Source organism: Patiria miniata, unplaced genomic scaffold, assembly GCF_015706575.1.
Source record: "Patiria miniata isolate m_02_andy unplaced genomic scaffold, ASM1570657v1 HiC_scaffold_2, whole genome shotgun sequence".
Taxonomy (NCBI): Eukaryota; Metazoa; Echinodermata; class Asteroidea; order Valvatida; family Asterinidae; genus Patiria; species Patiria miniata.
The window spans coordinates 14,217,872-14,241,796 of NW_024037058.1; the positions used below are offsets into that span (position 1 = coordinate 14,217,872).

Consider the following 23,925-nt stretch of genomic DNA (forward strand, 5'->3'; position numbering starts at 1 on the left):
GTTTTGCCTACGCAAATATCACTTTGCATTGCATAGTATAAGGCTTTTCTTTAATACTCATCATTACCTAAAGAAGTAGTTTTGGCCATACAAAATTTACAAAAGTATAGAGTTTGCTCTGTAAAAGTTTTCAACAAAATTGCTCTCTAAATATTAGCAGCACTTTATACTCAGTGCTGTCCGAGATCCTTTAAGCTTTTTTGGGTGAAACTCGACCCAGGACCCCTTGCTTTCTACATGTACGTATAGTGAAGATGTCTCAATTACTCAAACCACCACATTTTCGGTGGTCAGATCCAAATCAAACATAGTAGCTTGTAATGCTATCAATGAGTTTATGTGAAAATTTGCATTAAGATATTTTGCCCTACACAAGCGAAGAGCCTTCTAGGAAAATGTACACGATTACTTCGGTTGGATGCAAACCCACAACCTCCCAACCTCCTACTTACTAGTGCAGACATCTCATTGGCTCAACTGCAAAGCTCGCTGTGGTCGGATGGTTTATGCAGTTTTAAAGAAATGTATGCTCTAGAATGTAAATGGTTTTCTTGGATTTACACTTATATATGTGATGTAACTTTTAAAACATGTACACGCACCATAATATTTTGTGAAACAACCTCTTAGCGTAGTTTAGAAATAATAATAATAGTAATACTGAAGTCTTATATAGCGCACGTATCTACCAACAATTAGGTACTCAAGGCGCTGGAAATTATGTCTATTACTAGAGACAGGTAAATGAAGTACATCGGAAATATGAGAACCATTATGTAGCACCTTTATAATGGTTTACAAGGTGCTGCGGCGCATTAAGCAGCCACTGCCAGAAACACCGGGGTAAACCCCTTCTCTTAGCGATAAGTGTCACTGGGTTCTTTAACGTGCATTACACAACACACGGGACCTACGGCTTCACGTCCCATCCTAAGGACAAAGCAATAATGGTAAAGCGCCTTGCTCAGGAGCGCAAGCACCATGTTCCCACGGTCAGGATTCGAACCCATGTACCACGGCACACGAGTCGAACACCATAACCATTGGACCACAGTTTCAAATGTTTTAAATATTTTTCTTACATCACACTCATTTGTGATTGACGGTACAGTATGCATATATTTCATAAATATGTATGTAAATATGTACCGCTACTACCGGGGTAGTATAAACACAATAGCGTTCCCTCCGCATCCATGTATTCAACTTGAAAAGAACATCTTTCCAACTTGCACTTATGACGTACTGTTGAGAGGAACAGCATTCTAATTGCCCAGCCTGCTTGCCAGAATTCACCACCAGTCTTTCCCCTCCCTTCATAATCCCCTATGTAAACCCCCCAGGGCTTTTGCAATTAAGCTGGACACGCAATTATTATCTTACCCATTGCCAACTTCCTACTTTTTTCCTCACGCCATTAACTGGGAAATACAAAGTGCACAGAAGACTTCCAACAGCCCGTCATGTAATTGCCTCTAATTTTCACCATAAGAGGCCAGTTAACATTTTTTTTTCTTTACCAGTTTCTTTAGATAAGGCAAGGCAATATAGCCTTGCAAAGCTGGTCCCAGAGTGCACAAAATTCTATTCAATTGATTCAGAATGGCTATTCACTGGAAGCCTCTTCTTGCATGTGGCCTACACAGTGGGCCACTATTTGCCCGTTCATAGGCATTAGGGGTAATCCTACCATTCTTGGAGTCTTGATTCACAACAGTGCTTTTAGTTACTTTGTGTCAACAGAGGGCAGTATAACCTATCCAGGCCCATGAGTCAAGAAGTTCAATCATTGCCGGCATGTACATGTACCTTGACAAAATTTGCTCATACATGTATCTGGATCGTGATGTCAAGGTTTCATTGTCAAGGTTCCATCAAGTCATTAGCCTTGGTCAAGGCATTCGGCGGTAGTGTCCATTGAATGATGGTCGGTCACTAACGTAAATAACATACACAGCATCAGCGCGTTGAGCACGCGGTGCACGTACGCACTGTACAAAGTGCGAACAGCAACCTCACGCAGCCAGGCTACAATATGTACATCAGGTGGCACTGAATGAACATCTTGGAGCATCCATGTAATTAGCCAACCAGGCCTTTTAAATGTTGACAATTGTTGACATTTTGCTTGAAGTGGGATAAATTAAACGAAAGGAAAACATGATTCTGGCATGGAGTTCCACAGTGAAGCTCAGTGCTTCACAGATTTTGTACTGAATCTTCTTTTGTTGATCTTACGAAATGCCCTTCGATTTTACTTTGGTGTTGAGTATGAATAGACCATGATCATGTTGCAGCCATCTTGATTTTTGCCGTTCAAATCACCGTTACAAAGGCGGGGCTGGAAGGAAAAATAGTCTGGTTCTTTTTTGCACAAAAAATATCATTCACTACTGTTATTGGATACAGGGAACATGACTGAAATGGTGGCAGCATGATAAAGGTCTATTGTCCTAGAGGCAGTACCAGGGAAAAAAACTTGACGTATGGTGATTTTGTGATTTTATTTTTTGCAGCTGATCTTCTCTGAGAAGTACACGCTAGCTGAGGAGCTGAGCTGGCACATTGATCATTTCTGCTGCTGGAACTGCGACACTGTCCTTGGGGGTAGACGCTACGTGGCCAGGGAGAGCCACCCTTACTGCTTGCCGTGCTATGACAAGCTATTCGCAAAGGTAAGATAGCGAGTAATGTTTGTCAGGATTTTTCCAGATGTCAGGATTTTTCCTGATGTCATGATTTTCCCTGATGTCAGGATATTTCTTGATGTCAGGTTTTTGCCTGATCTCAGGTTTTTTCCTGATGTCAGGCTTTTTCCTGATGTCAGGATTTCTTTCTGATGTCCTGATTTTTCCTGATGTCAGGATTTTTCCTGATGTCAGGATTGATTTGTCCCGATATCAGGATTTGTCCTGACGTCAGGATTTGGGGGTCAGGACTTTTTCTTATGTTAGGATTTTTGAAATATGAATGGCTTTAAAAGTGTTGGCATGTAAAGTTTAATGCGGCCATTTCACACGCTAAAGATGCTTAAATGTTTGAGTTGCCCAACAGTTGCCTGTTGGCGTCACTGGGCACATGGTTTATCAGAATCTTTTGGTCTGGGATCCAGACTACAAAGAACACTGAAAGAGCACTCTGGATGTCTCAGGTTGAAATCACACTATTTCGTTCAAAAAAGAAAAAGGAATGACATAATTTGTATTTTTTCCAACTCCAGTACTGTGGCACCTGCAACGAGAAGATCGAGGCAGACAGCAAGCGATTGAACCATGAGAATAACTTCTGGCACGCGGACGCCGTCTGCTTCAAGTGCTCTTCCTGTGCCGTCTCGCTCGTCGGTCGTTCCTTCCTCCCCAAGGATCGCAACATCTTCTGCTCCGTGCAGTGCAAACGAAAGTACTACAACCAGTGAGGGACAGCAGATGTAGCATGCTTTACTTTATCGGTCGCTAGAGGGCACTGTTTATAGGCTATGGGTGTCATTAAAATGACTTTGGGAGTTTGTGAAAATGCGGCTGCGTCTCCAGCTTTGGTCACGTGTCTGGCTTTAGAATAATTCCTTTGAATTTGGCTCCAAACAGGGTTATGTATCATCTGGGCCCAATTTCATGGCTCTGCTAACCACAGAATTCCGCGCTTACGGTCATCATTCTGTGCTAACAACGCTGGCAAAATAATTCTGCAGTAACCATGTAAACACACAATCGTTAGTTATGGGATGTACATGTACGCATGCGCACAAGCCAAAATTCCTTGCTAACCAGTGAAAATACACTTACCATAAGCACGGAATTTTCTGCTACAGTAAGCAGGAATTTTCCCTAACCCTAACGGTAAGCAGATCCATGAAATTGGGCCCTGGGGAGCGTTCCACTTGCACAAACAGTGCTAACGTCTGCCAACATTGGCCACATTGTTGTTAGCTACGTTTTCCAAAATGGCCAGCACACGCAATGCACAGAATGATTCTGTCGGGACTGGCATATCCGTTTTCAACATTCACGTTCAGACCACATTTTTTTCAGGAGTTTAAAAGCTGCTTTCTGAACACTGATGCTTGTAGGAATCACATACAGGGCGTCGCCATTTTGAAAACAGTTTTGTTTTTTCGATTGCATTGTCATTCTATTAAGGGTGAGCTCATTTGAAGGGTCTTGCTTACGAACGCAAACACATGTTTGCATGAGGGAACACACCGCTGGCCAAAGCTGGAGACAATAAAATATGTTTCACAAATTTGTGTTTTGATATTGAATTTTCAAACTAAATTGAATACTGCAAACTAAATGTACACACGTACATGTTTGGATTGGCACACCTGATAATATAACGCTGTTGGATGAAATCAAATGTCGTTACCAAAAACTCGGCATCAGCTTTGGATGCCAGCTTGGAGATTTGTGGTTCTCATTTGCCTTGGGCTGTGGTTTCAATAATTGGGGTCCTTTTTGTGCATTCAGCAAAGTATTGAATGGATGCAAACTCCTTGGAAAACTGCTTTTTCAAAGTAATCTTCAATTTCATTACTAATTGTTGGGAAAATATACACGGGAAAAGTAAAACAAAACAAAAAAAGAGGACATTCTCTGCATAAGAACTGTTTCTTCCTCTGGTTGTTACACAACCTTCAAGAAAGCCCATGCATTCTGCACGTATCCAGCGCTCTACACGGGGTTGAGAGGCTGTACCGAGGTAGAAAATCCACAATCTACTGCCAACCCACGTAAACGCTAGTCTTAGTGTGAACGTATCGCCTTCCCTACCCATGTTCGATGTGACTCGCTTTAACTTACCATGGACACGTTTTGATTTCAACATCGGTAGCGAGCGGAAATGTAAAAATGCCATTCAACACAATTCCAGCGCACCCTATTCAGTCTTTTGCAAACTAATTTAAATTTATAGTTCCCAAATTTTTTTATGGGCTTTCATATCTGACCAAAAACAGCAAATCTTGTGAAACATAGCATTTGTTATTCGCTAACTTTTGTACTATTCATGGCCTTGTTTAATGAAGGATATTATTTTGTGTGGTAAGAAATATAAAAGTTGGTCCATAACACGATTGAGATATTTCCATTTTTGGTTTTCGCATTTTAATTTTAATTACAAATGCTTGAGGTCACATTGAAAGGTAATTCATTGTATACCAGTCTAACCGAAATTGAAAACAATTGTAAACAGTGTTTCAGATTCTACTCAAACCTTGAAAAAAAAATTAATTAAACTTTGTTTCGTACAATGAGCCTAAATATTGCAAGACCCTTGCTTTTTTTTTCTTTTTCTTTTTAACTGGAGGCAATCACTGGAACAGAATCAAAAGCGAAAAGAATGTGACTAACGAGATAAAAAAAATCAGAATTCAGCTAGGTTCAAACGGGGTAGGAAAAGTTTTGAAACAATCGCCATGGCAACCACGACACCCATTTTGTCTACATATGAGTGTATACTATTTATATAACAGTTTTGAGGTTCAGCATGACATGCAGGTGAACAATGAATGGAATACATGTATGTATTAAGTTACAAATTCTCAATTATTTTGTATACTTTGGAGATCGTTTATAAAGGACTTACTCTTCAGATAAGAACAACAAAAATGATAAGTGAAAACACCTTGTTTATGAAGACTGTAAAACGTATCAATTGTAGCAATAGGTAATTATATTGCTTAAGATTTTTGTTTGTGCTGTTAATATTGTATGCAGATTTAATATCGTATCACCAAAAGTAGCCTTTGTTAAATAGACTTATTTATGCATTTTGATGTAATGGTGACTCGGACAAAGTACTGGTCACCTTTAAATAGCATCATGAGGTATGATTTGCATAATTAGTGCTGTGTAGAACTGTGCTGTACAATTTTTTTGCTATTTGTAGTAAAGTCGTAATCATGTACTTTGTTTTATTAAGGAAAATTAGTCTGGCAGCTTGTCCGTCGGTTTAAGTTAAGCCTGTCCGTGCGCAATGGGAACCAAACATAACCTTGACAGACTGGTGCCTGTGTCTCAATCAAAATCAAAATTGTTCCCAAACATTCAGGGAACAAGACCAAAATGGCAGCTGTGGAGATGGACCTTGCCCAGACCGATTCAGAATTGAGAGGGAAACCTCACAAAGAGTACAATCAGATAAATGTTTGGATAAACGTTTGTATTATTCAAAGAATCGTCAATTTTAAGAGGGGGTATACAATATAAGTCCAAATGTTGCGCTCCTTTTATGTGCTTGAAATTTATATTCTTTAAATTTACATTGCAGAAATTATCTTTTCAAATTTTAGTAGAATGTTTGCACCGTTTTTGTACAATCATTATAGTGAAAAGGGCTTTAATTAATTAATATTTGGGCCAATTTTGTTTATTCTGATTTCAATCATTTTTGTGTGTTTTGTGGAGGGTAATTTTTCTGAAGCTTTTGATTAATATTTAAAATGAATTCCCTTTCTGTTTTATAATCGCTTCTCATATATCTTTAATTGTTTAATCCTCCCAATGTAATTGGAACCCTTAAACAAATATATTTCCAGGTTTATGTGCATAATTGATTTTTTTTTGCTTGAATAAACCAATCTTGGAGATACCAACTTCTGGAAGTTATGTCAGATCTATTTTCAAAAGTGCTGATCTCGCTGGAAGTGGCTTTGTTTGCCGTGACCTACTAAGCTGGGGACCACTTCGCACGAAAGTTCCATACACTAAGGTCCATTTTCTGGCTGGGCGGGGGTGTGCTTGCATGCCCTACAACTCTGTGCTAAGGTCCGCACAAATGTGAGCACAGAAAGTTGGTAAAACGACGGCATTTTTTCATAGCAATATTTCAGCCCGATACTCGGCATGGGGATTCTTGTATCCAAGCATTCAACGTTTTTTAACCAAAGTTAAGACTTTCCAATGGTTCCTTTTGGTGAAATTTGTCTTTTAATTTGCCACTCTTAATTTGCATTATTTTGTAAAATTGTGTGCATTCTTTCCACTTCGATTATCAAATAAAGCGACAAATTTAACACAAAGGAACCATTGGGAAGTCCTCATTTTTGTGAAAAAGTGGGATGCTTGAGTATAAAAGAACCCCCCATGCCGAGTATCAGCAGGCCGAAATATTTCCATGAAAAAAATGTTATCATTTTACCAACTTTTGTGCTCGCATTTGTATGGCCCTTAGCATAGAGTTTACTCCATTGCGTGGCCATAGAATAGGGATAAGGTGTACTCGGTGAGTTTTTAGACAATATAATTCTGGATGGACCTAAGACACAATGACGTCACGCTTTGTTTACATGTATAGTCGGACTCCCTATTATCGCGGCATCCCTATTATCGCGGCATGGGAAATTTCTCTTTTTACAGTGTCAAAACTCCTTCAAGTGGCGATTTTTATCCAGTTCACCAGTCATCAAGGATTTTCTACCGAGTTGTGTAAAAAGGACGATTAAAAAATGTTGTGTCTTTCGGGACTTTTAACGATTTTAATAAATATTAACGTTTTCCAAAACTTGAAAAATTTTCCCTCACCGTGTCTGCTAAAAGGTACCATTTATATTTTAACATAAATCTTTAATTGTGCTCTGTCCATGAAAGTTCCATTGTCTGGTTCCCATTCTTCAGCTGCAAATTTAAAATGAAGTCGAATGACGATATTTGCAATTGCAGCGCGAAATCGTAACAACTTTTACGGAATCAAAATAAGCACCGCGCGTTAGCGAAAATAAAACGGCACACCGTGTTAAGTGAATGGCGCCCTCAATCGCCTATCAGTAGACTTGCCTCATGGATTTGTGTTCTCCTTTCGGGGAATCAACTTGAACGTTACAGGGAAAATATCAGACCTTATTCTGGGGGTGTTTTGGTCAAAGATAAACTATGAACAAAAAAGTTGGGATCATTATAAAAACCACTTCCCGCATACCGCGATAATAGGGAGTCCACCTCCGTTCGCACACGCCGCGCATGTCTATTTTCACAGGCATCGTACACGGAATAAATCACAACCACCCGTCAGATTTTTTTATATTAATTTAAAAAGGAAGAGTTATACTACACATATGACAGGACAATTCTGGAAGGTTAGTGGGCAATCTCTATTCCGAACGAGAAACGTGATAAGTACCGCGATAATACGGCGTTCCATCCTACACTTTCCTATGGGTACCGAATATAGTTCGAATATTCCCCGAAATCTTTGATCCAAAAACGACTTTCTTTCTCAAACAAAGGTAATTTATTAATAAAGATAAACCTCAGCATCGGAATCCTCGCTTTCTTCCGCCGAACTGGAATCAAATTCGTCTGAATCGTCCTCTCCCACGTGGTCACTCCGCAGTTTCATGAGTTTCGCCAGCTTGCGTATGGAAGTCGCCATCTTGAATATCTTCGACGACTGTTTCATGACGAAAACGTAGTCGAAAGAGGGCGCACTTACTTGTAAATGGTTGCAACCTGACAACACTTTTAATAAAGGTCAGAAATTGCAAAAATGACGACATAAAAGACGGCATTATTATTATTTGTATTATTTATTCGGCCAACAAATGAACAAAAGTACAAAAATGACAAAGCTGGGACTGAGAAACATTTCTAATGTTGTTCGGAAATTCTTAAAAAATGGTCTGGCCTCTCCATAGACTTTGTACACAACCGCTGAAATGGCGTCAGGTTGCAACATTCTTGAGTCCCGCACTAGGCTAATCATTGGAGTCCAAAAAAAATATATGTAAAAATCAAAAATATACACGTCCAACCGCGGGTTGCAAAACTATGGAAGGTCCAACACTGCAAAGATGAAGAAGAGTTATTACAGATAACCAAAACATTATTTGATTGATGGAAATACAACATTGTCAACAAAGCCACAACATAATTCTTAAAAACATGCCTTTTTACTTTGTATTGAGGGCGTTATGGGGACTTTTTTTGGATTTTTCTGGAAAAATATGTTGCCAACCACAGCTTCAATTTATGCGCTTGCGGCAGCCCATGTAAAATGGCACCAATGTTTACAAACAAAAGAAAGGTCTATTGCTTAAATAATAGCCTGGTTATCCAATCAAATTGGCCAGATACTGATACTGCGCTGTAACAGGCCGAGGTCACCTCTTAAAATCTGACCAATGGCTAATCATCAGTTCAGTCAGATACATTTACTCCCTCTGAATAATTTCCCTTAAATCAAAGTAGGGACCAGCCCTTTCTGAAAACAAATATGATTCTTTGCGTAAGTTAGGCATTCCTTATATTTTCTTTAAAATTATTCACTTTAGTAATTTATGTAAATGTTTTCGCCAAAAACTAAACGAGAGAATCGCGGAATATGCAGTGCGTAGCAATACATGGAGCACTCGCCAAAATCAAGAGCTTATTTTCAGATGCGCGCACGTGGCCTGCATTCTGCACGATCCCTTCATTTCCCCCATTGGAGTTCACACGGGAAGGATCTCCAGCGCAACCCACGTATCGCTGGGTATATTTTTGCCATTTTTTCGGCATTGAATTGTTTTCGTCACTGAAGCTAATAAGACACTACCCATTCGCCTTCACTGTGCAAGTGACTAACTTGCACTTGCAAGGCTTGAGTGGCAGTTTCTCTTCTTATTTGCTCGTGTTGGATTTAGAGTACAGAAATGCTCGGCCGGATGCTTCCAAAACTAGCGGCCACGCCCCAGTCCAACGCCGTAACTCACGGTGGGAACTCGGCGGAGTTGGTGAGACACTTACCTGTACACTTCGGAACTTCGAGTGCCGGCGTTGCATTTCTACAAGTACTTTTCGAAAGGCTCGAACACTTGAACAACTTCTGACAAACAGAACTGAAAAGTAGGCCTACTATTAATTTTAAACATTTGGCACTGAGCCTGAATATTTTGTGACTCTTGAAAACCAACTGTGGAATGGAATCTTGCGATTGGAATGAATTTGTGATTTGTGTGTCGAATGATCTGAATGACGATTTTGGAGATGGACAGACTCGGTGAGTTGTATCTTTTCTAAGAAGAAACCGAGGTGAGCAAATGAATTCCATTCAAATTCCATTGATTGGTATTGAAATTGAAATGTACGGAGCAGTACGGTCTAAATTATATTCCAAATCTAAAAAAAAGACATAAAAATGGGAGTCAAAGTATTTTACATTTTAAGTACCTTGAAAGATAAAACCGTACACCGTATGTTTGTTTCAAAACCGTACGCCGTATGTTTGTTGTTGGTAAATAACAACATTTTGAAAAATACAAAACGTATGAAATAAAATACAAAACGGGCGTCAAAGTATAAATTTCTATAAGAAAAGTGACAGTGGCGAGTCTGCTGTCCAAGTGAATAATTATCAAACGGTTGTCAAGGTATTTAGCATTTCTTTTTAAAGTACCTTGAAAGATAAAACCGTACGCCGTATGTTTGTTTCAAAACCGTACGCCGTATGTTTGTTGTCGGTAAATAAGAACATTTTGAAAAAAATACAAACCGTGTGAAATTAAATATAGAACAGGTGTCAAAGTATACATTTCTGTAAGAAAAGTGACATTGGCGAGTCTGCTGTCCAAGTGAATGATTATCAAACGGTTGTCAAGGTATTTAGCATTTCTTTTTAAAGTACCTTGAAAGATAAAACCGTACGCCGTATGTTTGTTTCAAAACCTTACTCCGTATGTTTGTTTCAAAACCTTACGCCGTATGTTTGTTGTCGGTAAATAAGAATTTTTGAAAAAAAATAAGCCGTGTGAAATTATAAAACGGGTGTCAAAGTATAAATTTCTGTAAGAAAAGTGAAAGTGGCGAGTCTGCTGTCCAAGTGAATAATCATCAAACGGTTGTCAGGGTATTTAGCATTTCTTTTTAAAGTACCTTGAAAGATAAAACCGTACGCCGTATGTTTGTTCTCGGTAAATAAGAACATTTTGAAATACAAAAAACCGTGTGAAATTAGATATAAAACGGGTGTCAAAGTATACATTTCTATAATAAAAGTGAGTGGCGAGTCTGCTGTCCAAGTGAATAATTATCAAACGGTTGTCAGGGTATTTAGCATTTCTTTTTAAAGTACCTTGAAAGATAAAACCTTACACCGTATGTTTGTTTCAAAACCTTACCCCGTATGTTTGTTGTTGGTAAATAAAAACATTTTGAAAATTATAAAACGTATGAAATAAAATACAAACGGGCGTCAACGTATAAATTTCTATAAGTATTTCGCATTTCTTTTCAAAGTATCGTGAAAGATAAATCCATGAGTCGTGAATTTTGTGTCGGTAAATAAGAACATAATGCGCTTTTTTTTCAAAGAAAGGGCCGTCTACGCCTTTTGCCCTTTTGTTGCTTTTGTCCTACCTCCATGGCTTTTGGCCTAATGATCTTTTGTGTGAGAAGAAAAACTTCTTTTTCGCTTTAGCTGCGCGACCCAAATTCAGTAAGCAACTCATTAAAGCAAACACCTGGACCGCAATTGTTGTGACCAATGAAAAGAAGCCTGGACCGCATTAGCGCGTGAGCGGGCGTGGTCCAGCACGCGTTGCATTCTTTTAATTGGTCAGCGCACAGATGCTTAATAAGTATTCAAGAATTTGGAGCTGTGGAATGCAGCCAGGTGCAAACGTTGCACGAGTGGGCGGGGCTTCCTATTCCAAATAAATAATGACATATGCTTCTATCAGAAAAGCGGCTGTGGCGGGTCTGCTGCCCCAATTTAATCATCAATTTCTATAAGGCAAATGGCAGTGGCGGGTCTGCTGCCCCAATTTACAAATGTAATCATAAACTTTCTATAAGGCAAATGGCAGTGGCGGGTCTGCTGCCCCAATTTAATCATAAACTTTCTATCAGGCAAATGGCAGTGGCGGGTCTGCTGCCCCAATTTAATCATAAACTTTCTGTCAGACAAAAAGCAGTGGCGGGTCTGCTGCCCCAATTTAATCATAAACTTTCTATCAGGCAAATGGCAGTGGCGGGTCGGCTGCCCCAATTTAATCATAAATTTCTATAAGACAAATGGCAGTGGCGGGTCTGCTGCCCCAATTTAATCATAAACTTTCTATAAGGCAAATGGCAGTGGCGGGTCTGCTGCCCCAATTTCAGCATAAACTTTCTACAAAACAAATGGCAGTGGCGGGTCTGCTGCCCAAATTTAATCATAAACTTTCTATCAGGCAAATGGCAGTGGCGGGTCTGCTGCCCCAATTTAATCATAAACTTTCTATAAGGCAAATGGCAGTGGCGGGTCTGCTGCCTCAATTTTATCATAACTTTCTATAAGACAAATGGCAGTGGCGGGTCTGCTGCCCCAATTTAATCATAAACTTTCTATAAGACAAATGGCAGTGGCGGGTCTGCTGCCCCAATTTAATCATAAACTTTCTATAAGGCAAATGGCAGTGGCGGGTCTGCTGCCCCAATTTAATCATAACTTTCTATAAGGCAAATGGCAGTGGCGGGTCAGCTGCCCCAATTTAATCATAAACTTTTTATAAGACTAATGGCAGTGGCGGGTCTGACGCCCCAATTTAATCGTAAATTTCTATTGGACAAATGGCAGTGGCGGGTCTACTGCCCCAATTTTATCATAACTTTCGTTAAGACAAATGGCAGTGGCGGGTCTACTGCCCCAATTTAATCATAAACTTTCTTTAAGGCAAATGGCAGTGGCGGGTCTGCTGCCCCAATTTAATCATAAACTTTCTATAAGGCAAATGTCAGTGGCGGGTCTGCTGCCCCAATTTAATTATAAATTTCTATAAGGCAAATGGCAGTGGCGGGTCTGCTGCCCCAATTTAATCGTAAACGTTCTATGAGGCAAATGGCAGTGGCGGGTCTGCTGCCCCAATTTAATCATAAATATCTATAAGACAAATGGCAGTGGCGGGTCTGCTGCCCCAATTTAATCATAAACTTTCTATAAGACAAATGGCAGTGGCGGGTCTGCTGCCCCAATTTAATCATAAACTTTCTATAAGGCAAATGGCAGTGGCGGGTCTGCTGCCCCAATTTTATCATAACTTTCTATAAGACAAATGGCAGTGGCGGGTCTGCTGCCCCAATTTAATCATAAACTTTCTATAAGGCAAATGGCAGTGGCGGGTCTGCTGCCCCAATTTAATCATAAATATCTATAAGACAAATGGCAGTGGCGGGTCTGCTGCCCCAATTTAATCATAAATTTCTATAAGGCAAATGGCAGTGGCGGGTCTGCTGCCCCAATTTAATCATAAACATTCTGTAAGGCAAATGGCAGTGGCGGGTCTGCTGCCCCAATTTAATCATAAACTTTCTATAAGGCAAATGGCAGTGGCGGGTCTGCTGCCCCAATTTAATCATAAACTTTCTATCGGACAAATGGCAGTGGCGGGTCTGCTGCCCCAATTTAATCATAAACTTTCTATAAAACAAATGGCAGTGGCGGGTCTGCTGCCCCAATTTCAGCATAAACTTTCTACAAAACAAATGGCAGTGGCGGGTCTGCTGCCCCAATTTAATCATAAACTTTCTATAAGGCAAATGGCAGTGGCGGGTCTGCTGCTCCAATTTAATTATAATCTTTCTATAAGGCAAATGGCAGTGGCGGGTCTGCTGCCCCAATTTAATCATAAACTTTCTTTAAGACAAATGGCAGTGGCGGGTCTGCTGCCCCAATTTAATCATAAACTTTCTATCAGACAAACAGCAGTGGCGGGTCTGCTGCCCCAATTTAATCATAAACTTTCTATCAGGCAAATGGCAGTGGCGGGTCTGCTGCCCCAATTTCAGCATAAACTTTCTACAAAACAAATGGCAGTGGCGGGTCTGCTGCCCAAATTTAATCATAAACTTTCTATCAGGCAAATGGCAGTGGCGGGTCTGCTGCCCCAATTTAATCATAAACTTTCTATAAGGCAAATGGCAGTGGCGGGTCTGCTGCCTCAATTTTATCATAACTTTCTATAAGACAAATGGCAGTGGCGGGTCTGCTGCCCCAATTTAATCATAAACTTTCTATAAGACAAATGGCAGTGGCGGGTCTGCTGCCCCAATTTAATCATAAACTTTCTATAAGGCAAATGGCAGTGGCGGGTCTGCTGCCCCAATTTAATCATAACTTTCTATAAGGCAAATGGCAGTGGCGGGTCAGCTGCCCCAATTTAATCATAAACTTTTTATAAGACTAATGGCAGTGGCGGGTCTGACGCCCCAATTTAATCGTAAATTTCTATTGGACAAATGGCAGTGGCGGGTCTACTGCCCCAATTTTATCATAACTTTCGTTAAGACAAATGGCAGTGGCGGGTCTACTGCCCCAATTTAATCATAAACTTTCTTTAAGGCAAATGGCAGTGGCGGGTCTGCTGCCCCAATTTAATCATAAACTTTCTATAAGGCAAATGTCAGTGGCGGGTCTGCTGCCCCAATTTAATTATAAATTTCTATAAGGCAAATGGCAGTGGCGGGTCTGCTGCCCCAATTTAATCGTAAACGTTCTATGAGGCAAATGGCAGTGGCGGGTCTGCTGCCCCAATTTAATCATAAATATCTATAAGACAAATGGCAGTGGCGGGTCTGCTGCCCCAATTTAATCATAAACTTTCTATAAGGCAAATGGCAGTGGCGGGTCTGCTGCCCCAATTTAATCATAAATATCTATAAGACAAATGGCAGTGGCGGGTCTGCTGCCCAAATTTAATCATAAACTTTCTATAAGGCAAATGGCAGTGGCGGGTCTGCTGCTCCAATTTAATTATAATCTTTCTATAAGGCAAATGGCAGTGGCGGGTCTGCTGCCCCAATTTAATCATAAACTTTCTTTAAGACAAATGGCAGTGGCGGGTCTGCTGCCCCAATTTAATCATAAACTTTCTATCAGACAAACAGCAGTGGCGGGTCTGCTGCCCCAATTTAATCATAAACTTTCTATCAGGCAAATGGCAGTGGCGGGTCTGCTGCCCCTATTTAATCATAAACTTTCTATTAGGCAAATGGCAGTGGCGGGTCTGCTGCCCCTATTTAATCATAAACTTTCTATAAGGCAAATGGCAGTGGCGGGTCTGCTGCCCCTATTTAATCATAAACTTTCTATAAGTCAAATTGCAGTGGCGGGTCTGCTGCCCCAATTTAATCATAAACTTTCTATAAGGCAAATGGCAGTGGCGGGTCTGCTGCCCCAATTTAATCATAAACTTTCTATAAGGCAAATGGCAGTGGCGGGTCTGCTGCCCCAATTTTATCATAACTTTCTATAAGACAAATGGCAGTGGCGGGTCTGCTGCCCCAATTTAATCATAAACTTTCAATAAGACAAATGGCAGTGGCGGGTCTGCTGCCCCAATTTCATCATAAACTTTCTATCAGGCAAATGGCAGTGGTGGGTCTGCTGTCCCTATTTAATCATAAACTTTCTATGAGGCAAATGGCAGTGGCGGGTCTGCTGCCCCAATTTAATCATAACTTTCTATAAGGCAAATGGCAGTGGCGGGTCTGCTGCCCCAATTTAATCATAAACTTTTTATAAGACTAATGGCAGTGGCGGGTCTGCCGCCCCAATTTAATCGTAAATTTCTATAGGACAAATGGCAGTGGCGGGTCTGCTGCCCCAATTTTATCATAACTTTCGTTAAGACAAATGGCAGTGGCGGGTCTGCTGCCCCAATTTAATCATAAACTTTCTTTAAGGCAAATGGCAGTGGCGGGTCTGCTGCCCCAATTTAATCATAAACTTTCTATAAGGCAAATGTCAGTGGCGGGTCTGCTGCCCCAATTTAATTATAAATTTCTATAAGGCAAATGGCAGTGGCGGGTCTGCTGCCCCAATTTAATCATAAATTTCTATAAGACAAATGGCAGTGGCTGGTCTGCTGCCCAAATTTAATCATAAACTTTCTATAAGACAAATGGCAGTGGCGGGTCTGCTGCCCCAATTTAATCATAAACTTTCTATAAGGCAAATGGCAGTGGCGGGTCTGCTGCCCCAATTTAATCATAAACTTTCTTTAAGACAAATGGCAGTGGCGGGTCTGCGGCCCCAATTTAATCATAAATTTCTATAAGGCAAATGGCAGTGGCGGGTCTGCTGCCCCAATTTAATCATAAACTTTCTATAAGGCAAATGGCAGTGGCGGGTCTGCTGCCCCAATTTAATCATAAACTTTCTTTAAGACAAATGGCAGTGGTGGGTCTGCTGCCCCAATTTTATCATAACTTTCTATAAGACAAATGGCAGTGGCGGGTCTGCTGCCCCAATTTAATCATAAACTTTCTATCGGACAAATGGCAGTGGCGGGTCTGCTGCCCCAATTTAATCATAAACTTTCTATAAAACAAATGGCAGTGGCGGGTCTGCTGCCCCAATTTCAGCATAAACTTTCTACAAAACAAATGGCAGTGGCGGGTCTGCTGCCCAAATTTAATCATAAACTTTCTATAAGGCAAATGGCAGTGGCGGGTCTGCTGCTCCAATTTAATTATAATCTTTCTATAAGGCAAATGGCAGTGGCGGGTCTGCTGCCCCAATTTAATCATAAACTTTCTTTAAGACAAATGGCAGTGGCGGGTCTGCTGCCCCAATTTAATCATAAACTTTCTATCAGACAAACAGCAGTGGCGGGTCTGCTGCCCCAATTTAATCATAAACTTTCTATCAGGCAAATGGCAGTGGCGGGTCTGCTGCCCCTATTTAATCATAAACTTTCTATTAGGCAAATGGCAGTGGCGGGTCTGCTGCCCCTATTTAATCATAAACTTTCTATAAGGCAAATGGCAGTGGCGGGTCTGCTGCCCCTATTTAATCATAAACTTTCTATAAGTCAAATTGCAGTGGCGGGTCTGCTGCCCCAATTTTATCATAAACTTTCTATAAGACAAATGGCAGTGGCGGGTCTGCTGCCCCAATTTAATCATAAACTTTCTATAAGACAAATGGCAGTGGCGGGTCTGCTGCCCCAATTTCATCATAAACTTTCTATCAGGCAAATGGCAGTGGTGGGTCTGCTGTCCCTATTTAATCATAAACTTTCTATGAGGCAAATGGCAGTGGCGGGTCTGCTGCCCCAATTTAATCATAACTTTCTATAAGGCAAATGGCAGTGGCGGGTCAGCTGCCCCAATTTAATCATAAACTTTTTTATAAGACTAATGGCAGTGGCGGGTCTGCCGCTCCAATTTAATCGTAAATTTCTATAGGACAAATGGCAGTGGCGGGTCTGCTGCCCCAATTTTATCATAACTTTCGTTAAGACAAATGGCAGTGGCGGGTCTGCTGCCCCAATTTAATCATAAACTTTCTTTAAGGCAAATGGCAGTGGCGGGCCTGCTGCCCCAATTTAATCATAAACTTTCTATAAGGCAAATGTCAGTGGCGGGTCTGCTGCCCCAATTTAATTATAAATTTCTATAAGGCAAATGGCAGTGGCGGGTCTGCTGCCCCAATTTAATCATAAATTTCTATAAGACAAATGGCAGTGGCTGGTCTGCTGCCCCAATTTAATCATAAACTTTCTATAAGACAAATGGCAGTGGCGGGTCTGCTGCCCCAATTTAATCATAAACTTTCTATAAGGCAAATGGCAGTGGCGGGTCTGCTGCCCCAATTTAATCATAAACTTTCTCTAAGACAAATGGCAGTGGCGGGTCTGCGGCCCCAATTTAATCATAAATTTCTATAAGGCAAATGGCAGTGGCGGGTCTGCTGCCCCAATTTAATCATAAACTTTCTATAAGGCAAATGGCAGTGGCGGGTCTGCTGCCCCAATTTAATCATAAACTTTCTTTAAGACAAATGGCAGTGGCGGGTCTGCTGCCCCAATTTTATCATAACTTTCTATAAGACAAGCGGGTCTGCTGCCCCAATTTAATCATAAACTTTCTATAAGACAAATGGCAGTGGCGGGTCTGCTGCCCCAATTTAATCATAAACTTTCTATAAGGCAAATGGCAGTGGCGGGTCTGCTGCCCCAATTTAATCATAACTTTCTATAAGGCAAATGGCAGTGGCGGGTCAGCTGCCCCAATTTAATCATAAACTTTCTATAAGACAAATGGCAGTGGCGGGTCTGCTGCCCCAATTTTATCATAACTTTCGTTAAGACAAATGGCAGTGGCGGGTCTGCTGCCCCAATTTAATCATAAACTTTCTTTAAGGCAAATGGCAGTGGCGGGTCTGCTGCCCCAATTTAATCATAAACTTTCTTTAAGGCAAATGTCAGTGGCGGGCCTGCTGCCCCAGTTTAATTATACATTTCTATAAGGCAAATGGCAGTGGCGGGTCTGCTGCCCCAATTTAATCATAAATTTCTATAAGGCAAATGGCAGTGGCGGGTCAGCTGCCCCAATTTAATCATAAACTTTTTATAAGACTAATGGCAGTGGCGGGTCTGACGCCCCAATTTAATCGTAAATTTCTATTGGACAAATGGCAGTGGCGGGTCTACTGCCCCAATTTTATCATAACTTTCGTTAAGACAAATGGCAGTGGCGGGTCTACTGCCCCAATTTAATCATAAACTTTCTTTAAGGCAAATGGCAGTGGCGGGTCTGCTGCCCCAATTTAATCATAAACTTTCTATAAGGCAAATGTCAGTGGCGGGTCTGCTGCCCCAATTTAATTATAAATTTCTATAAGGCAAATGGCAGTGGCGGGTCTCCTGCCCCAATTTAATCGTAAACGTTCTATGAGGCAAATGGCAGTGGCGGGTCTGCTGCCCCAATTTAATCATAAATATCTATAAGACAAATGGCAGTGGCGGGTCTGCTGCCCCAATTTAATCATAAACTTTCTATAAGACAAATGGCAGTGGCGGGTCTGCTGCCCCAATTTAATCATAAACTTTCTATAAGGCAAATGGCAGTGGCGGGTCTGCTGCCCCAATTTAATCATAACTTTCTATAAGGCAAATGGCAGTGGCGGGTCTGCTGCCCCAATTTAATCATAAACTTTCTATAAGACAAATGGCAGTGGCGGGTCTGCTGCCCCAATTTTATCATAACTTTCGTTAAGACAAATGGCAGTGGCGGGTCTGCTGCCCCAATTTAATCATAAACTTTCTTTAAGGCAAATGGCAGTGGCGGGTCTGCTGCCCCAATTTAATCATAAACTTTCTTTAAGGCAAATGTCAGTGGCGGGCCTGCTGCCCCAGTTTAATTATACATTTCTATAAGGCAAATGGCAGTGGCGGGTCTGCTGCCCCAATTTAATCATAAATTTCTATAAGACAAATGGCAGTGGCGGGTCTGCTGCCCAAATTTAATCATAAACTTTCTATAAGACAAATGGCAGTGGCGGGTCTGCTGCCACAATTTAATCATAAACTTTCTATAAGGCAAATGGCAGTGGCGGGTCTGCTGCCCCAATTTTATCATAACTTTCTATAAGACAAATGGCAGTGGCGGGTCTGCTGCCCCAATTTAATCATAAACTTTCTATCAGGCAAATGGCAGTGGCGGGTCTGCTGCCCCTATTTAATCATAAACTTTCTATAAGGCAAATGGCAGTGGCGGGTCTGCTGCCCCAATTTAATCATAAACTTTCTATAAGGCAAATGGCAGTGGCGGGTCTGCTGCCCCAATTTAATCATAAATATCTATAAGACAAATGGCAGTGGCGGGTCTGCTGCCCCAATTTAATCATTAAATTTCTATAAGGCAAATGGCAGTGGCGGGTCTGCTGCCCCAATTTAATCATAAACATTCTGTAAGGCAAATGGCAGTGGCGGGTCTGCTGCCCCAATTTAATCATAAACTTTCTATAAGGCAAATGGCAGTGGCGGGTCTGCTGCCCCAATTTAATCATAAACTTTCTATCGGACAAATGGCAGTGGCGGGTCTGCTGCCCCAATTTAATCATAAACTTTCTATAAAACAAATGGCAGTGGCGGGTCTGCTGCCCCAATTTCATCATAAACTTTCTACAAAACAAATGGCAGTGGCGGGTCTGCTGCCCAAATTTAATCATAAACTTTCTATAAGGCAAATGGCAGTGGCGGGTCTGCTGCTCCAATTTAATCATAAACTTTCTATCAGACAAACAGCAGTGGCGGGTCTGCTGCCCCAATTTAATCATAAACTTTCTATCAGGCAAATGGCAGTGGCGGGTCTGCTGCCCCTATTTAATCATAAACTTTCTATAAGGCAAATGGCAGTGGCGGGTCTGCTGCCCCTATTTAATCATAAACTTTCTATAAGGCAAATGGCAGTGGCGGGTCTGCTGCCCCTATTTAATCATAAACTTTCTATAAGTCAAATTGCAGTGGCGGGTCTGCTGCCCCAATTTAATCATAAACTTTCTATAAGGCAAATGGCAGTGGCGGGTCTGCTGCCCCAATTTAATCATAAACTTTCTATAAGGCAAATGGCAGTGGCGGGTCTGCTGCCCCAATTTTATCATAACTTTCTATAAGACAAATGGCAGTGGCGGGTCTGCTGCCCCAATTTAATCATAAACTTTCAATAAGACAAATGGCAGTGGCGGGTCTGCTGCCCCAATTTCATCATAAACTTTCTATCAGGCAAATGGCAGTGGTGGGTCTGCTGTCCCTATTTAATCATAAACTTTCTATGAGGCAAATGGCAGTGGCGGGTCTGCTGCCCCAATTTAATCATAACTTTCTATAAGGCAAATGGCAGTGGCGGGTCTGCTGCCCCAATTTAATCATAAACTTTTTATAAGACTAATGGCAGTGGCGGCTCTGCTGCCCCAATTTAATCGTAAATTTCTATAGGACAAATGGCAGTGGCGGGTCTGCTGCCCCAATTTTATCATAACTTTCGTTAAGACAATATGGCAGTGGCGGGTCTGCTGCCCCAATTTAATCATAAACTTTCTTTAAGGCAAATGGCAGTGGCGGGTCTGCTGCCCCAATTTAATCATAAACTTTCTATAAGGCAAATGGCAGTGGCGGGTCTGCTGCCCCAATTTAATTATAAATTTCTATAAGGCAAATGGCAGTGGCGGGTCTGCTGCCCCAATTTAATCATAAATTTCTATAAGACAAATGGCAGTGGCTGGTCTGCTGCCCAAATTTAATCATAAACTTTCTATAAGACAAATGGCAGTGGCGGGTCTGCTGCCCCAATTTAATCATAAACTTTCTATAAGGCAAATGGCAGTGGCGGGTCTGCTGCCCCAATTTAATCATAAACTTTCTTTAAGACAAATGGCAGTGGCGGGTCTGCTGCCCCAATTTAATCATAAATTTCTATAAGGCAAATGGCAGTGGCGGGTCTGCTGCCCCAATTTAATCATAAACTTTCTATAAGGCAAATGGCAGTGGCGGGTCTGCTGCCCCAATTTAATCATAAACTTTCTTTAAGACAAATGGCAGTGGCGGGTCTGCTGCCCCAATTTTATCATAACTTTCTATAAGGCAAATGGCAGTGGCGGGTCTGCTGCCCCAATTTAATCATAAACTTTCTATAAGACAAATGGCAGTGGCGGGTCTGCTGCCCCAATTTAATCATAAACTTTCTATAAGGCAAATGGCAGTGGCGGGTCTGCTGCCCCAATTTAATCATAACTTTCTATAAGGCAAATGGCAGTGGCGGGTCTGCTGCCCCAATTTAATCATAAACTTTCTATAAGACAAATGGCAGTGGCGGGTCTGCTGCCCCAATTTTATCATAACTTTCGTTAAGACAAATGGCAGTGGCGGGTCTGCTGCCCCAATTTAATCATAAACTTTCTTTAAGGCAAATGGCAGTGGCGGGTCTGCTGCCCCAATTTAATCATAAACTTTCTATAAGGCAAATGGCAGTGGCGGGTCTGCTGCCCCAATTTAATTATACATTTCTATAAGGCAAATGGCAGTGGCGGGTCTGCTGCCCCAATTTAATCATAAATTTCTATAAGACAAATGGCAGTGGCGGGTCTGCTGCCCAAATTTAATCATAAACTTTCTATAAGACAAATGGCAGTGGCGGGTCTGCTGCCACAATTTAATCATAAACTTTCTATAAGGCAAATGGCAGTGGCGGGTCTGCTGCCCCAATTTAATCATAAACTTTCTTTAAGACAAATGGCAGTGGCGGGTCTGCTGCCCCAATTTAATCATAAACTTTCTTTAAGGCAAATGGCAGTGGCGGGTCTGCTGCCCCAATTTAATCATAAACTTTCTATCAGGCAAATGGCAGTGGCGGGTCTGCTGCCCCAATTTAATCATAAACTTTCTATCAGGCAAATGGCAGTGGCGGGTCTGCTGCCCCAATTTAATCATAAATTTCTATAAAACAAATGGCAGTGGCGGGTCTGCTGCACCAATTTAATCATAAACTTTCTATAAGGCAAATGGCAGTGGCGGGTCTGCTGCCCCAATTTAATCATTAATTTCTAAAAGACAAATGGCAGTGGCGGGTCTGCTGCCCCAAATTAATCATAAACTTTCTATCAGGCAAATGGCAGTGGCGGGTCTGCTGCCCCAATTTAATCATAAACTTTCTATAAGGCAAATGGCAGTGGCGGGTCTGCTGCCCCTATTTAATCATAAACTTTCTATCAGGCAAATGGCAGTGGCGGGTCTGCTGCCCCAATTTAATCATAAACGTTCTATGAGGCAAATGGCAGTGGCGGGTCTGCTGCCCCAATTTAAATACACATTTCTATGAGGCAAATGGCAGTGGCGGGTCTGCTGCCCCAATTTAATCATAAACTTTCTATCAGACAAATGGCAGTGGCGGATCTGCTGCCCCAATTTAATCATAAACTTTCTATAAGACAAATGGCAGTGGCGGGTCTGCTGCCCCAATTTAATCATAAACTTTCTATAAGGCAAATGGCAGTGGCGGGTCTGCTGCCCCAATTTAATCATAAACTTTCTATAAGGCAAATGGCAGTGGCGGGTCTGCTGCCCCAATTTAATCATAAATTTCTATAAGACAAATGGCAGTGGCGGGTCTGCTGCCCCAATTTAATCATAAACTTTCTATCAGGCAAATGGCAGTGGCGGGTCTGCTGCCCCAATTTAATCATAAACTTTCTATAAGACAAATGGCAGTGGCGGGTCTGCTGCCCAAATTTAATCATAAACTTTCTATAAGGCAAATGGCAGTGGCGGGTCTGCTGCTCCAATTTAATTATAAACTTTCTATAAGGCAAATGGCAGTGGCGGGTCTGCTGCCCCAATTTAATCATAAATATCTATAAGACAAATGGCAGTGGCGGGTCTGCTGCCCCAATTTAATCATAAACTTTCTATCAGGCAAATGGCAGTGGCGGGTCTGCTGTCCCTATTTAATCATAAACTTTCTATAAGGCAAATGGCAGTGGCCGGTCTGCTGCCCCAATTTAATCATAAACTTTCTATCAGGCAAATGGCAGTGGCGGGTCTGCTGCCCCAATTTAATAATAAACTTTCTATAAAGCAAATGGCAGTGGCGGGTCTGCTGCCCCTATTTAATCATAAACTTTCTATCAGGCAAATGGCAGTGGCGGGTCTGCTGCCCCAATTTAATCATAAACTTTCTATAAGGCAAATGGCAGTGGCGGGTCTGCTGCCCCTATTTAATCATAAACTTTCTATCAGGCAAATGGCAGTGGCGGGTCTGCTGCCCCAATATAAATACACATTTCTATGAGGCAAATGGCAGTGGCGGGTCTGCTGCCCCAATTTATTCATAAACTTTCTATAAGGCAAATGGCAGTGGCGGGTCTGCTGCCCCAATTTAATCATAAATTTCTATAAGATAAATGGCAGTGGCGGGTCTGCTGCCCCAATTTAATCATAAACTTTCTATAAGACAAATGGCAGTGGCGGGTCTGCTGCCCCAATTTAATCATAAACTTTCTTAAGGCAAATGGCAGTGGCGGGTCTGCTGCCCCAATTTAATCATAAACTTTCTATAAGGCAAATGGCAGTGGCGGGTCTGCTGCCCCAATTTTATCATAACTTTCTATAAGACAAATGGCAGTTGCGGGTCTGCTGCCCCAATTTAATCAAACTTTCTATAAGACAAATGGCAGTGGCGGGTCTGCTGCCCCAATTTA

The 23,925-nt window shown here is 41.5% G+C and overlaps 1 protein-coding gene and 1 long non-coding RNA gene across 3 annotated transcripts in view; both read left to right on the forward strand.

The window, feature by feature from the left end:
- Positions 1-6,589, forward strand: part of LOC119726607 (testin-like) — a 44,092-nt gene extending 37,503 nt beyond the window's left edge. For both annotated transcript variants that reach the window (XM_038198351.1, XM_038198350.1), the window contains exons 7-8: positions 2,517-2,675; positions 3,221-6,589. In XM_038198351.1, the coding sequence (XP_038054279.1) occupies positions 2,517-2,675; positions 3,221-3,415 (354 nt within the window). In that variant the 3' untranslated portion in view covers positions 3,416-6,589. The remainder of the gene's footprint in view (positions 1-2,516; positions 2,676-3,220) is intronic.
- A 2,830-nt stretch (positions 6,590-9,419) lies between these two features.
- On the forward strand, positions 9,420-11,508 carry LOC119726608. The gene is made up of 2 exons (XR_005270841.1): positions 9,420-9,462; positions 9,621-11,508. It is a non-coding gene; the product is annotated as an uncharacterized LOC119726608 (long non-coding RNA).
- The last annotated feature ends 12,417 nt before the right edge of the window (positions 11,509-23,925 follow it).